At 38.2% G+C, this 16,134-nt stretch overlaps 1 protein-coding gene across 1 annotated transcript; it reads right to left on the bottom strand.

Annotated features, from left to right (window-relative positions):
• Positions 1-222: 222 nt before the first annotated feature.
• On the bottom strand, positions 223-2,136 carry LOC117405177 (GS homeobox 1-like). The gene is made up of 2 exons (XM_034008021.3): positions 1,548-2,136; positions 223-1,184 (listed from the first exon to the last, which is right to left on the bottom strand). The coding sequence occupies exons 1-2, from the start codon at positions 1,927-1,929 to the stop codon at positions 832-834; spliced, it is 735 nt and encodes a 244-aa protein (XP_033863912.1). The 5' UTR covers positions 1,930-2,136; the 3' UTR covers positions 223-831.
• Positions 2,137-16,134: the final 13,998 nt, after the last annotated feature.

Here is a 16,134-nt window from a genome sequence, read left to right as displayed (position 1 = left end):
GATTGTGTAGATAGCATACATTGTGTCTGTTGTTTGTAACCAGTTTTTCTAGGTTTGTCCGACCCAAAGGACCTTATTGTGATCCGAGTTTGGAGCCTGCAAGTGCCCCGCACTGAAGAAGCTTGCGGGGATGTTGATGCTGCTCCGGGCGTATCGCCTCCTGATACCTGTGTGTATGTTCCAGTACAAATTGAAATAAAAAAAGCAGCGACTTTATATCTATGAAAAATTGGTTGTTTATTTTTTTAATAAATAAATAAATATCTTCAAGTACATTGACGATACAATTACACAACTATGTCCTTTAAGAAACATCATGAAAAATGCAACACAACAGTTGACATGATCCGGAACACACTGTAACTCTCAGGGAGAAGAAACGCTCGCGATCTCACATCTCCACCGAAAGAGATGCTTCGGTAAAGCTACACAGTTTTCAACACCGATACAAAATGCTCGACTATTATTTTTACAAAAATATAACGCTAACCAATTCGAGGTTTATACAATTCGTATATCTGAAATGACAGGCCGCAATCCCACTGCAGAATTCAGGTAGGCAACTCTCGGTGGAGATCATTTCAAAAAGACAACAAACTTACAATATAGATGCACATTTAAACAATAAGATTGGCACATTTGCAATGATCAGTCTTGTCGCCAGTGTAGGGGATATAAACTGGGTACTCTGCACAAATAGTTTTTTTTTTTTTTGTATTATTTTCATTATTATTTAAAAGTCTTTACACTCTGTGTTTTGGCTGCGAAGAGTCCTGCTGCTCGAATCCTGCAATGTTTTGCAGGGATAGTCTCTGGGGGTGGGTGGATGGTTCATGGCGTGACGGAGAGGTCCGTGTCCTCCTTCCCCGATGAGGAGGGAGACATCGGCATGTCCTCCTCCTCCTCCTCCGAACACCTCGCTGACGACAGGGAGGCGCACTTGCACCCGTGGGACCCGACCCGATGAGAGCTTGTTTTGCCTTCTTTCTTGTGCTTGACCCTGCGGTTCTGGAACCAGATTTTCACTTGCTTCTCAGACAGGTTCAGGTACGTGGCGATCTCGATGCGTCTCAGTCTGGAGAGGTACATGTTGGAGGAGAACTCCCTCTCCAACTCCAGAAGCTGTGTGCTGGTGAAGGCTGTGCGCATCCGTTTGCTGCTCTGCAACTGGCTGCTGTTGCTTTCTGCGAGAGAAAAATGATAAAATACACTTTGGTTAGTCTTTTTGGCAACAAAGGTACAGCTCGGTGCATTTGATTGTACATGTCATGTAACCAGTTGGGATTGCCGGTATGATATGATCCAAATTAGCAATGCAAAAGCGTCAACAGATATTGTAGAAGTGTATTTAAAAGTGTTCACTGTTTTTGTTAAATATCAACAATATCTTTTTATAGTTTGGTTAGGACCAAAACAAAAAAGGCGGCTTGGTGATTACGCCAACGTTATCAAGACGGATTTTTAAAAAGTGCTCGATAACTATAATATCACTGAATTATCACAAACTTTAAATACAGTTATCACCTCTATAAGAATGAAATACATACCAATAGAAATGCAGTGAAACTGTCTCGGATCGGGTATGGGATACGTCGCTTGGTAGATCCCTGCTCCGTGGCTCAGATTGAGTCCAGTCGATGTGTTGTGTTGCCTCCCAAGCGTGGAGTGACAGTACTGGGATCCGAACGACGGGAAAGAAGCCTTCAGCAGAGGTATAGCTGGTGGAGACGGGTGAAGCTGAGACGCCGTGACACATAAGGAACAGACGCAGAGAAACCCCGGTTTCCGAGAGTGGCAGGACCCCGCGGAGAGCCCGTGCAGAGGATGCGAGGGGTGTACCGCGTACGGGAATAAAGGTGGATTGTTTTCCCTCCCCTTGTCACTCGCCTCCCGCAGGATCAAGGAATCCACTAGGAACGATCTAGGCATCTTTCCAATTGAAAGTTGAGTTCTTGCTCGAAGTGCAGTCAGACCGGCTGGAGTGTGCGTGTGCTCGTCAGGGTGTGTTGTCAAAGTCGCTGGACAGCAGAGTGGTGCTGAAAATGAGAACTGGGCTCGTTTAAATAGCGGGTTCTTAGTTTACCCATGTGATGGTTACGCCATGAGCGGCTGAGTCCTTTCAATAGGCTTTTTGTGTCTTTTCTCTTGGCATTCACCCTGCACGCTCTTGCTTATTATTTCGCTTGTTAACTAAATGAACTGCATAATGTACCCTATTCTTGTCCACCCCACCCACACCGTAACAGCCCCCAACCCCCCTCCCACCTCAATCTATTAAATATTTTATCCTATTTTCTACCAATAGCCCCCTTTTCTTACGTTTAACACACCGGGATGCACAATTGGTGGAACATGTATTTGTGATCTAGCTCATTGCATCAGTCTCATTAGCTCATTCCACTCTCCAATCTGTTCCCCTTGTTCTCTACCTCGGGGACAGAAATCTGTGTTCTACGAGTCTTTGATTTATCTGCTGCTCGTGTGAATCCAGTTTCTGTGTATTCTGAGCCACCTGCACCTGTTCTGAAACTCTGTTACATATATGGTAGGCGAAATATTCACTATTTTGTACTGATAACCATTTAATGGATTTCTTTTTGATATAACGTGTGCACCGTATGATGAGTTAAATGAACACACAATGTGCTCGGTTAGGAACGCACACACATTTTTTAATGTCTACTTTAGAACAACAAGTTTTTCAACCCAGACGGCTTCTGTTCCTAATTTTTTGTATAGAAATGAACACTAACCGTGCTCGTTATGTATTATTATTATTATTATTATTATTATTATTATTATTATTATTATTATTATTATTATTATTATTATACATTTTGACATAAAACCTTATATATATATAGTCAAATATTTGAACTTCAGATGAGAATAATAATTTAAAAAAAACACATTGGACATCATTGTATGAAATATGTCTATTAAACATACAGTGAACAAACAAATGCTAGTACACTATCTATCTATCTATCTATCTATCTATCTATCTATCTATCTATCTATCTATCTATCTATATATATATATATATATATATATATATATATATATATATATATATATATATATATATATATATATATAATAAGGAACAATCTAATAAGTGATAAATGTTGAGTTTTCCAAGCTTGTTTTGTATTGGGTACGATAGTGTACTAACATTTGTTTGTTCACTGTATATTCATAGATAGATAGCTAGATACGAATGAAACTAAATGTTTTGGTTGTTAAAGTAAAATGCATATTTATATCTTAGTTTAAACAAAGATTTATTTACTTAAACATTTAAAAAAGTAAACATGTAGAAAAATCGAGCTAAAATATTTTTAAATTTCACTAATACGATTAAATGTTAACATAGATGTAGTTTACTATGAATGACCCTTAATCTGGGGGGGTTAAAAAGTTGCAAAAAAAAAAAACAAAGAAAAAAAACCGTAACATAGCATATGATTTTTAAAAAAATATATTTTATTTATTTTTCAATCTATATTAAATACAGTTTATATTTAGGAGAAATAAAACCGGGATCGTTTTCAAATGACTGGCGACAATGTAATAGCTTCGGGCGATGGGTTTGAAATGGAGTGAATAAACAAGGACAAGCCAGTGCCCCGGGGATACGGTGGAAGAATATATCCAAATAACCAGGCTTTCAGCCGCTGGACCTTACTGAATGTCATTGTAGAAAGTTCTGAATGCCCGATAAAGAGAGGCGAATTAAAGTGTGTGACAGCGGAGGATAAGCAAACACAATGAGATCTCTGTCACACTTTGGGCCAAATCCGTAGGCTTTTTAGCAAGCCTCTTCGCTGTGATTGAATTAAGTAATAGGAAAACATTTTCTTTCAGTTTAGAGCGCTTACACAAACACTTCAAAGCGAATAGCGCTGTTTAATGTGATGGGAAACAATGACCTGTGTTTTTGTGCCGCGCTAAAGTTGTTGTTTTTTTTTTAAGTTTGATGTTAACCACCGTGGGATCGAACGCCAAAGTATTTTGCTTTAAAGAATAATAATAAAAAAAATACCCCAACGTTATTTGTATCAGATGCAAAACTATTAAAGCATATTGGGTGCCTCTGATAGATTATTTTACTGGAGCTTTTTAAAACCCTCTCACACCAATATGCTTATTGGTATTTTCACCCCAGTGCTTTTAAATCTCACAGATTATGTTTTAACCATAGTATCTTTGCAGATTCAAGTCGCAGTGAATATTCTGCATTATCATTACACAATTACAATTACAGATTAACATTCCAGGGTTTTTTTTTTTTTTTTTTTGATAAGTTCTTGCAAGACTTGCAATTGTTGCAATTCAATTTCCAACAGATTTTACTGCTCTGCTTGGAGAGAGACGCATCAGACCACAAGGATATTTTGCAAACTAACAGAGAACTGTGCGGATATGGCATGCCTTTAATCACACACAGCTTCGAACCGGACCGAACACATATTCATCTTGAGCAGCGCAATGTGTCAAAGAATGCAGCGCGGGTATTTATTGTGGAGGGGGCGTGTCAACTCCTTATGGAAATATATGATGGAGAAAAAAGATCATCGCCTGTAATCTGTGGGTTATAAAACAACAAGTTATTTTTCATCATCAGACAGCTAAGTACGAATAACCAATTCTTCAAAAACCATTACCTAAACTGTTTTTAACAAGTCCATAATCATTTAGTTGTATATAGTGAAGTTCTTTAATCCTGCCATCACATTATAAAATTAATTTCCTGTGCAGCAGCTATTAGGATCCTTCTTGACCGTCGTACAGCACTAACATGATAAGTGTGTGTGAGGCTCAGCTATACATGGAAGTTATAATAAGGTCTGCTGGATAAGTTACCCAAGAAAACTGTAGGGCTGCTCAGCCATACCTTCTTAAATAAATATGTGTCTGTGTTATTTAACGGACTAAACAGAAGGGCTATTCATTGGATTTAGGCACGATCTCATCTATAGGGATGACCAAACCCTGAATTGTACTCGCTTTTAAAGTCAATACAGCCCTTCTGAGAATCGCCCACGCGGTCAGAGCGGTTGTGTTTCTCAAATTCTTTTTGTGTTTTGCAATATTTAGATCTCCACTCTGTCGTTCGATATTAGCCCCAGCGGTGTAACCTCTACAAATCCGACAGGTGCAGGTGTACGAATTATAGGCGGGTGATTATAAGATCCACGTGTTTAGAGATTATTGAAATAAACTCAGTGTTTAGTCTACCGTTAGTCAGTCATTAACGATTGATAAAGATCGGTTCATAAGCATTCAATAACGGGTTTGCTGCAGACTAGCAGGCTGTGTATTATTGGATTCATCTAGGGACCTTATCATAAGAATAAACTTAAACGCTTTTTATGAACACGCACAGATATTAATACCATTAAAAAGCTCCAGTTTTTGAGAATATCATCTTTTGAATACCGGGGCTTTCATATTTTGATGGATCACTTTCAACTTGAATTTATTGAGCCCTGTTAACTGTATTGGAGCGGCGACAGTGCACTGGTGTACAAATGTAACAGGAGGTAGTTGGGTGATGGATTTCTCAAACTGTTAAATAGACTGTGTCTGATGTCTGCTATCATTTCTCCTTTAAACTAAGTTCATGGTTTTGTAATGATATGCATTATAAAAAAGTTAAATATCATTCTCCAAAATCTTACATTTTACAACTGTTAATCACATTGTTTATTTTTTTCTTTTCCTTTTTTTCGATATATTTGTACAATATTCATTATTCTGCAAGGTGATTTATAAATAATCTACTAATTGTATACATCTCTTTTACAAGTGACACGTTCAATGATGCATTAAAGGCGTTTTAAAAAACTAGGACCTGCATACATACATACATACATACATACATACATACATACATACATACATACATACATACATACATACTGACGTTTTATTTTACTGTTTATTTACAACTAAATATACACTGTATAAAATACCATATTTTTATAGTAAATTTACCTCAATATTGACTTAATAAAACTGTATTTGTACATTAATTCTAGTGTATTATTAAAGGTAGGGGAGACCGGGGACAGCTGTAACATTTTTTTTTTACCTTTCTCTCCATTACGCACAGAGTGGAGTAAATGGTAGATGAGTAGCCTATACCTAAACCTGTATGGCAAGCCAACATATCATTTAGAGATATTGCAAATTACATTTTAAGATATCTTGAAATATCTGTAAATTATTTGCAGATATCTTTAAATAAACCCTTTTGAAGGTCTGTTAATTTCATTTTGAGATATCTAAAAATGAAACAGAGATATCTCAAACTGATTTACAGATATCTTTAAATAATGTTTTGCTGGCATGGTATGCCAAACTGTAATTTAGAGATATCTCGAAATAACTTCCTGTTCATTTAGAGATATCTCTAAATCATTTAGAAATATCACTAAATGAACAGGAAGTTTTTTTAAGATATCTTAAAATGATTTAGAGAGATCTCTGAATTAACAGGAAGTTATTTACAGAAATGATTTAGAGATAGTTGAAATTATTTAAAGATATCTCAAAAACATTTTGAGATGTCTTAAAATTATTTAAAGATATCTGAAAATGCGTTTTAAATATCGCTTTTAAAGCTCAATTTAAAGATATCTGGAAATTAGATTTTGAGATATCTCTAAATGTATTTTAGATATCTTCGAATATTTAGAGATATCTATAAATTAATTTGAAATGTCGCTCAATGATCATTTGGCTTGTCATAAAACCTGGCATAATTACAGGTTTAATGAGCTCAACATCCGATTGCAGGAATTTCTGTTGAAGTCCTACAGCGGGCACAGAATAATTAGGGGAGCACGTGCACTGATTGCAGCCGCAGCATTACCCATCACCATTCTCTTCTCTAATTTGTGTAATGAAAAGACCTGCAGCGCTAATGAAGGCTGTGTGCTGTATCACTTCAGAACGGGTGGGCACACTCCACTATAAGCAGACAATACCACTTAAGGAGATAATTTGGTCATAACTTTCCGGTACAATAATAGCCCGTCTTTGCTGCAAGATAACCAATTAAATCCTAAAAGGTACATAAACACGCTCAATTAGCCCGTGTTATTATTTTCTTAATGTTTCTGTAAATAGCATTATCCACTTAGAAGCAAATAATGTATGCAGGGAGCTGCTGTTTTTCAGTTACCTGACGTGTTTAATTTAGTTTGAGGGACTTCCCCTGTGGGAACGCGATCAGTTACATTGTAGGTAATCTCGAGCTGTTTAGGTCAATGCATAATAATAATAATAATAATAATAATAATAATAATAATAATAATAATAATGTAGTCTTTGCTTTAACATAACATTCACTTGTGTCTATATGTGTGTGTGTGTGTGTGTGTGTGTGTGTGTGTGTGTGTGTGTGTGAATGTGAGCGTGTGCGTGTGCGTGTGCGTGTATCTATGACACATACACTGTAGAAAGCATTAAAACACAACCCTGGTATCGGAGAGAGGATAACGCGAATGTTAACCCACCACGGAGTGATTCAGACACGAATTTAAACAGCACATTATGGGATTGCTTTAGAAAATCCTTACTTTCAAACAGTGTAACAAAAAATGGATTCGCATTGAAATACATGGAATATATTATATTTTCAATCACACCGTTGCATGAAAGGCATATAGCCTAAATTTGCATGAAGTAAAATGAAGTGAAAATATAACAACTCATTCTTATGTTATGTCTATTTTTGCTCAAAAGGGCCAGCCAACGTTTCGGTGTGTTTAACATACCTGCGTCAAGGGACAGTGTGTTTGAAAACAAACAGTGCGGGTACTTCGGCTTGTGATGCCATGGTAACCACACACACTTGTTTCTATTGAAATCTATTAATGTGTTTGTCGTGTACTACATAGTTAATGGTGTAACGATCTGCTATTCCTTTCTATAATCCTTCAGGCATCTTGGTATTGGGTCTGTTTATCCATGGATTTATTTCCCTGTATTCTTCGGTGTACATTATCTGATTGTATTTCTTCTGAAACAACACATTGTATGCAATTCGTGTTATGTTCATTTTTTGTGCTATTGGTTCTATGTTAGATAGATAGATAGATGGATAGATAGATAGATAGATAGATAGATAGATAGATAGATAGATAGAAGAGAAGAACAATGCAGTTACACAGAGTTTGTGTTCTGAACTAGGACCTACAATTAAATTATTTATTTTTATAAAATAAAGTATTTTCCTTAAATCGGTTATTCTCTGAATGCATTTTGCAGAGTAAACCCAACTCTTAAACTGCCAGCTATTAAACATACATATGAAAGATTTTAACCCTGAATGAACCCTGATTTATAATCATCCCCATGATGTGCAGATACCCCCGAAGATGACGCCCGCCTTTCCTCCTGTCATTCCAAACTATAAAGAGATCAATCTTTTTTCTATTTAGTTATGTGAATATGAAAAATAATTGTTTTTAATCATTACAAAAAAAAAAGGTTAACAACATATTATGTTGCCCATATAAATGAACACAAGGCTTGTGTGTAAGACATCTCATAGTAGTGTTATATCCACAATGACAGTGTTTTTTTGGTACTAACTTGCGCTGCTGTCCCATTCCAACCCTCACAGGATGATGTTTTAAACATGAAAGACACACCCGTTCCGTTTCGGAATGCCTGCAGTACCGCATGCGCAGCTATGGCGCTGCTCTCCACGTGCGCTTTGAAAAATGCATCATGGTGACGGCGGGATCTGAGGCTGACAGGAGAGGTGAGATCTCCAGATGAGAAGTGATCCTGATTTGTAATCACGACTGGGAATCTACAAATGGGTTTGACCTCAGATCCCAGCAGTCCCCGGGCCCTCTAGAGTAGACTGCAGCAACAGCGATCAAGCCTGAAAAGTAAAAGGTACCCGCTACCCAGAGGAGGACTTTCCAGTGACTGACAGACAGTCTGATCCACGCTTTTTATAATGAAGCTATTACAATGCAGAGGAGTTTTATTCAGTAGTAATTTTACTTTGGGGATAAAGGTCATTGACTCATTTATTTTGATTAAGACAAGGGTTTTACATATAGGTGATAATGTAAGAACTTATACATGATAAATATTTATAATGAAAACCGATTTAATGTAGTATATGCACATTTTACTGTATGCATAATAACCATAAGAATATGGGCTTGCATCCTTGCAAAGACTGGTGCTCGTGTATATATTGGTGCTGATACATACATGCAACGATGCAATGGCCATTTGGCATTTGCAAGATTGACGTCACAAGCAGTTATGAGTTAGAAGAACTCCAGTCTTAGCGAGAGGGTGCATTTAATATCGGCTACCATCCATTACGCACACTGTTAAACAGCACAGTGTAGGTCTTTGTTATTACTGGAAACTGAAGGTACATCGCTTTTAATATTCAGACCATTTAAACCCATTATGAATTCCTTTAATTAGCGTGTTTATGTATTCGACCATGTGCAACACCAGAAACTGACGCTTCTAAAATACAAGAGGCACACTGTCTAGGTTATAGGCTATATTTAACAGTGTTCTTTCTTTCTTTTATTATTATTATTATTATTATTATTATTATTATTATTATTATTATTATTATTATTATTATTATTATTATTATTATTATTACGTATTAATGTATTATTTTTCTTTTAACATTCTACAAGTACAAATCTATGTATCCCATGGTGAATTATTATCACTTTATGTCTACTGTCCATACCGGTAGGCTACATACTTCTTCACCCCACGCCTGCTGGTATAGCTCTGGTGACACGCGGCCCCGGCACCTATCCAGTGGTGTGGAGTGGAGCGGTCAACCACCCGCATTTACGCACATCACAAAACTTCATAATATGTTTACCTGCCGAGCTAATGAATGTGCATCACCTACAAATTCATAGCAAGCAGACCATCTTTTTATTCTGCAGTGTTGCATGTAAACCTGACAACTGGAAACACTTTACGCAGTTGTCATTTGGCTCCGTCAGTTTGTTTTTTGTTTCATGCGGTTATTTCTCTCCTTACAAACATAAATATACAGAGATCTCTTTATAAAAGACAGGGTAAGCAGAACACTTCAACGGTGCTCGTGAATCTCTCGTGAGCTGTTCTCACACAGCCGCTGTCGGGGTGAGGCCTCAGTTCACCGCGCCCTGCTGCGCGGAACACAAAGACTCGGGGACCAAAGGACAAAAGGCCAGTGCCGCTGTGAGTGACCAGTGGATATGACTAATCATAAACTAATTGACTTGAAGCTTTACTGTGACGGTTCGGTCACTGTCTTAGCCTCGTTCTTACATAGTAAGCTATCTTTTCATCAGCAATCAAAATGCTTTCAAAACGCTTTCTTACCTCTTAGTAGAATGAAGTGTTTCTTTGGGAGTCAAACACAGATTGTTTAAATTTGACCCTGCTACGAACACACGGTGGATTCACTGTCTGAGGAACAGGTATTAGGACTCCACCTGAAAGTGGGACTAGTACAAACTGCAAGAAATATGTTATCATAGGATAATGAGAGGAAAGGTCATGTTTAATTCATTCATTCATTTATTTACCACTTTTACTTATTATTATTATTAGTAGTAGTAGTAGTAGTAGTAGTAGTAGTAGTAGTAGTAGTAGTATATTAATAATAATAATAATAATAATAATAATAATAATAATAATAATAATAATAATAATAATAATTATGATGATGATGATGATGATGATTACCTTATTCCTGACAGTCGTATGACTGCACTTCCATTCACCTCTATGGAAGACCTGTCAATCCTGGGAGGCTCCACCCTCCTCCTGTATAATAAATGGTTCAGTCCATAGCTCTTGGTGTGAAATGTCAAAGTAACCCGGCCATATTGTATATCAGGGCTGCACAAGACGGGGCCTAGTGTCCAGAGTCCTCCGGGTTTTATAGGCATCATAAAATAATTAAGCAATTAAGACCTGGCAGTGCTCAGTACAGAAATGTTTAAGAACTTGTTATTTCCTATAGGTTTGTAACAGTACTACAAAATTACATTTGACCACGTGAGTCAATAAACACACCATTCAACCGTGTCAGAACTTAAATGCTTAGACTTTGCCCAGGTAGAGATTGCAGACCACTGGGTCACCAGGTGTTCCTGTGGCGCCCCCTTGTGACAGGGAGTGGAACAACGAGTGTGACTCCTATCATGAACGGTTTAACATTTCTGATTGGATACTAGCATTAGAAAAAGGTGTACTAATGAATCAGTACAGCAGGGCAGATAGCGATACCCATAGGGGTGCTGTGACATCACGATTTTATTGAAGGAAGGTGTTTTAATCTCGATTCCAGTCGGATGACATAGCGATACCCATAGGGGTGCTATGACATCACGATTTTACTGAAGGAAGGTGTTTTAATCTTGATTCCAGTCGGATGACATAGCGATACCCATAGGGGTGCCGTGACATCACGATCTTACTGAAGGAAGGTGTTTTACTCTCAATTCCAGTCGGATGTCCAATGGCATGTATTTCAATGGTGTTTATCATGTAATACAGCGCCTCCAGTTTAATGACATGATAAGTAGAGGGAATGTAAACATTTACTGTACACATTGCTTTCCAGGTCATGGTTGGTATCCCAATGGAATTGCCTATCTGTAAAACATGGATATACTGTGCACTTTACAGAAAAAAGAGTTGCCATAGCACAAGGTGAAGCAGCCCTGCCTCTCCTGTCTCTACTGCTACACTCATCACACCTCCTGTCTAAGGCACTCATCAGCGTTAACCCTTTAACTCCTGGGAACCGCTTCTGTGAACTAACAGGCTGGCTCTTTGAAACAGCAGCTGTGTGCCGCACAGCAAAGGCACAGGCTGGGCAGGGATAATATGTCTTTGTGTGGGGCGACTGCAGAGGCCTGCCAAAGGTCACAGTTGAGTATTGATTCGGGAGTTTGTCAACAGAAAAGCAACCTGGCAACATCAGCGGAAGCTGAAGAGGCAGACAGAGCTGAGGACATTCCAGAGAGGGAATTCTTCCTGCTTTTCAGATGGACAGGAGACAGACGAGACGCCCCACCTACAGTGTATCAATCCGTACATCACAGCAATATATATATATATATATATATATATATATATATATATATGTGTGTGTGTGTGTGTGTGTGTGTGTGTGTGTGTGTATATATATATATATATATGTGTGTGTGTGTGTGTGTATATATATATATATATATATATATATATATATATATATATATATATATGTATACAGCAGTGTCATTTATTAGAACACCTCAAGATTTGTCATTTCTATCCTTTATATACCTACCTGTATGAAAACCTCTGGGTGTGAGAATTTCAATCTCCGGTCAGCAATCAGTGATATAGAAACAATAAGCATTCATGTGTGAACATGTTAGACCTGTCAATCCAGACCTGTCTGCTTTTGAAACATTCAATGCGGAAGTTAATTGCCATTTAGTGGTGCTCAATTGTAAAGGTGAGGGAAGGACATGATTGATTTCTTTAATACCTGCCGATAAATACTTCAGAAGTAGCGAATTTCTGCACGGCCCTATTTATTGAATTATGGGGTAATACATTTATCTATAGAAACAGAAATGATGTGGGTAACACACATTTATAGAAACAGGAATGATGGGGTAATACATTTATCTATAGAAACAGGAATGATGTGGGTAACACACATTTATAGAAACAGGAATGATGGGGTAATACATTTATCTATAGAAACAGGAATGATGTGGGTAACACACATTTATAGAAACAGGAATGATGGGGTAATACATTTATCTATAGAAACAGGAATGATGTGGGTAACACACATTTATAGAAACAGGAATGATGGGGTAATACATTTATCTATAGAAACAGGAATGATGTGGGTAACACACATTTATAGAAACAGGAATGATGGGGTAACACATTTATCTATAGAAACAGGAATGATGGGGTAACACATTTATCCATAGAAAAAGGAATGATGGGGTAACACATTCATCGCCCACCTTAGTCTTCTCAGGCTCTTGCTTACTGAATATCTTGGTTTACCCGAATAGATTTTCATTATCCACTCTGAAGATATATCTAACATATTTTATTGAGTGTAGTGGTACCCCAAATGTTATTTCTTTTATTGCCCGGTGTACATCAAACAGTCGTGTTTCTGCAGGGCTGACAGTCAGGAATGATACACTACATGAACGCTGCAGCCTAACAGATTGTTGTTGCTTTGTTTAGTTTTTTTTTGGATCAGAGGATAATCGAGTTTATTCTTCATTCAGTAGACATCCCATCATTAGAGCAGCTGAGTATTCTGTAAAGCATTTCAGATTTCTTTCAGCTTGTCAAATACCTTTTTGCTTCTGTGACGAGCTTGAAGCTGAGGGAACTCGAAGCCACTTTTTCAGGAACAATGGATTGAAAGCTGGTTCAAGGGCACCAGGAGACCCAATGCAGCTTTTCTGTATCACTTCTGGTGTGCCATGTAGTGCCCTGAATCCTAGTCACCTGAACCAATTCCTAGTCACAAAGTGGCTTCGTGTTCCCTCAGCGTAAAGTCTAGCCTCTTACTTCTTCACAAGATTGTTAAGGACTGAAATCTCCCCTCTCCCCTTTCTCTCTGGATGCTGGTTATTCCCTGTATAAGGGCTAGCACAGTAACCAGTACAGGGATGCACAAACTGATTATTATTATTATTATTATTATTATTATTATTATTATTATTATTATTATTATTATTATTGTTGTTGTTGTTGTTGTTATTTTGGCTGAGAACAAATACTGTAATTGCAAATTCGACGTTTTCACTTGTAAAGCCAAATGATTTTCTCAACACGGGTTTATGACCTCTAACACGTTTCAATCCATTCGCAACTAAATATTGCAGCAGCTTTAAAAAAGCCTGAGGATTTCTTGTATGTGTTTTAGACCCAGAAACGGGGACACTGTTAATGGACCAAGTATCGTTAAGAATTAAAGCAATTACAGCCCCACCCCCTCCCCAGCTGATTATTCAAGACCACACCGTCACAATGGATATTATCCATTCACCCAGCAGAAATGGAAAGGCAAGAAGCATGTTGGTCAATGAGACTAACCCGAAGATTCCTGTATGGTTTTATCGCAAAGATAGAGCATGGAGTTGTATGTGTTTTCCTTTAAAGTTAACGTTGGGAATGACATCAGTGTGGAAAAACAACAACCAAAAAAAAAAAAAACCTGCCGCTTGTAAAAGGAACAGTGGGGCGTGCGAGCGGGCAGCAAGGGGTCCTCATTCAGGCAGCTACTGTAGCAGGCTAGGTTTCCAAGTAAAAACTCTGAATGTGAATTTAGCTAGTTTTGGATAAAGACGCCTTTCAGCGTCAATAAACACCATCAATGCGTCCGCGCTGGAGTTACAACTTAATGAGACTGAGGGGAAGTGTATAGTGTCAGCTCTCAGTCCTGGCTTCTGTCATGTTAATGAGCTTGCTGAAAAACTGCTGGAATCTCCATTGGCATTTCATTTACTTTGGAAGGGAAATTGACCCAGATGGTCGACTGAACCAATGGCAGGCCGGCGAGACGTTTGGGGGCGCACGCTTTTCGGAGGGGCCCCGGTCTTGTTTGGCCGTCCCCTCTTTTGAAGCCGCGGCACAAAAGATTAAAACAGCGTAATGGAATTGATTTCATGATTTTCCTATAATTTCCCCCAGATTTTAGAAAAGGAGTTGAATAAAAAAAAGATCTAATTTAATCAGCCAGCCGCTCAATAGTAATTAAAGGAGAAGAAAGACGGACTTAATGAAAGAGGTGGTGTGGATTGTTTTGAAGTTGCTGGTGGGAACCTTTTTTAATTAGAAGAAGTCAAAAACTAAATGATGTTAATGGAGACAAGCATGAAACGTTATTGCAGCGGCACTATCGCCGGTCAGATTGCAGTGATTGATTAGGGGGGAGTTGCAGGCTGCTTAATACGTTGAAAAGAATTCGTCACGGGCAGGCGGGCAGGGAGATGCCCTCATTTAAATCCTTCATTTTTTTCATCATATAGTTTTACTCCACCGTGGTCCAAAATGCGTCATTTGCAACTTTGTAAAATGAACATGTTTAAAATGGTTTGTTATAGGTTAACCAAAATTAACACATTTCATTCCTCATCACCGATTTACAATTGCCTACCACCCTATAAAACGTGTCCCGCGGGATCAGGAGAGAAAAGTGGATTGTCCTCGTGTTTCCAAACTCACTTTGTGAGATAAACAGCAGCCTTTAAAACAGAACCTTTCACGAGGGGCCGTTGAGTCTTAAGAGGAAGTCAATCTAATATCTGCTGCGGTCACTGCATGGCTAACTGTACCATGTCCAATCACGGTCCTGGAGGGCCATTCCACTCCAGGTTTAACAGGTAAAAGAGATAATTAAAGGATCTGGTTGGAGATTTGATTGGTTCAATTAAACAGTTTAGAACAGGGTTGGAACAAAGACCAGGAGTGGAAGGGCCAGCTTTGGATACCTGTGATGTTAAGTGTCCTATCTCTGCTATACTTTACAATGCACACGTCTTGGCAGGGCAATTTCCTATAGAGTTCACATTAACATATTTCTTAAAAGGAACTTAGAAAATGATGAAGGAAAGGGGATTTTAACAGAATATAACGATTGGACACAAGGGAAGAACACAGTTCATGTTATTCCCCAAAGCCCATTGTCTCTGTGCTCTGTATCTATACATTGATGGGCTCAGGCAGGTCTGCAGTCATGCTGAATGCTGTTCTGCTGGCTACCTGTTCCAGGCCAGTGCTTCTAGGGTACTGCACCTGCTTCAGGACCTCTACATTTCAGGTGACAGGCATCCTACTGTAAGCAGTGGTGGATTGATTACATTGTATTGTGCACAGTGTTAACTCACTAAGCAAATCAATAGCCATGTGATTTCTACTACAGTCAATCCAGGGATTAGCAGCCTTACAGCTTTCCAATAAATGCTGTGAAAGGCCTGCAGCTGTGACAACGATACAGCTATTTATTTGAGATTAAACTCAATGCTATCAATTGATCTATTGGACACTTTCTACACTTTCCAGTTCCAGTAGATGACAAGTGCACATGT

This window comes from Acipenser ruthenus, chromosome 9 (assembly GCF_902713425.1).
Source record: "Acipenser ruthenus chromosome 9, fAciRut3.2 maternal haplotype, whole genome shotgun sequence".
In the NCBI taxonomy this organism is placed as follows: Eukaryota; Metazoa; Chordata; class Actinopteri; order Acipenseriformes; family Acipenseridae; genus Acipenser; species Acipenser ruthenus.
Note: the sequence above shows the minus strand (reverse complement) of the source record. Positions and strands in the feature narration are given on the sequence as shown.

Bases quoted from the DNA above. Each gene is read 5' to 3' on its own strand.
- LOC117405177 (XM_034008021.3), bottom strand. From the start codon at position 1,929: ATGCCTAGATCGTTCCTAGTGGATTCCTTGATCCTGCGGGAGGCGAGT. The intron at 1,185-1,547 runs GTATGTATTTCA...TTTCTCTCGCAG, and splicing joins GTTTCACTGCATTTCTATTG to AAAGCAACAGCAGCCAGTTG.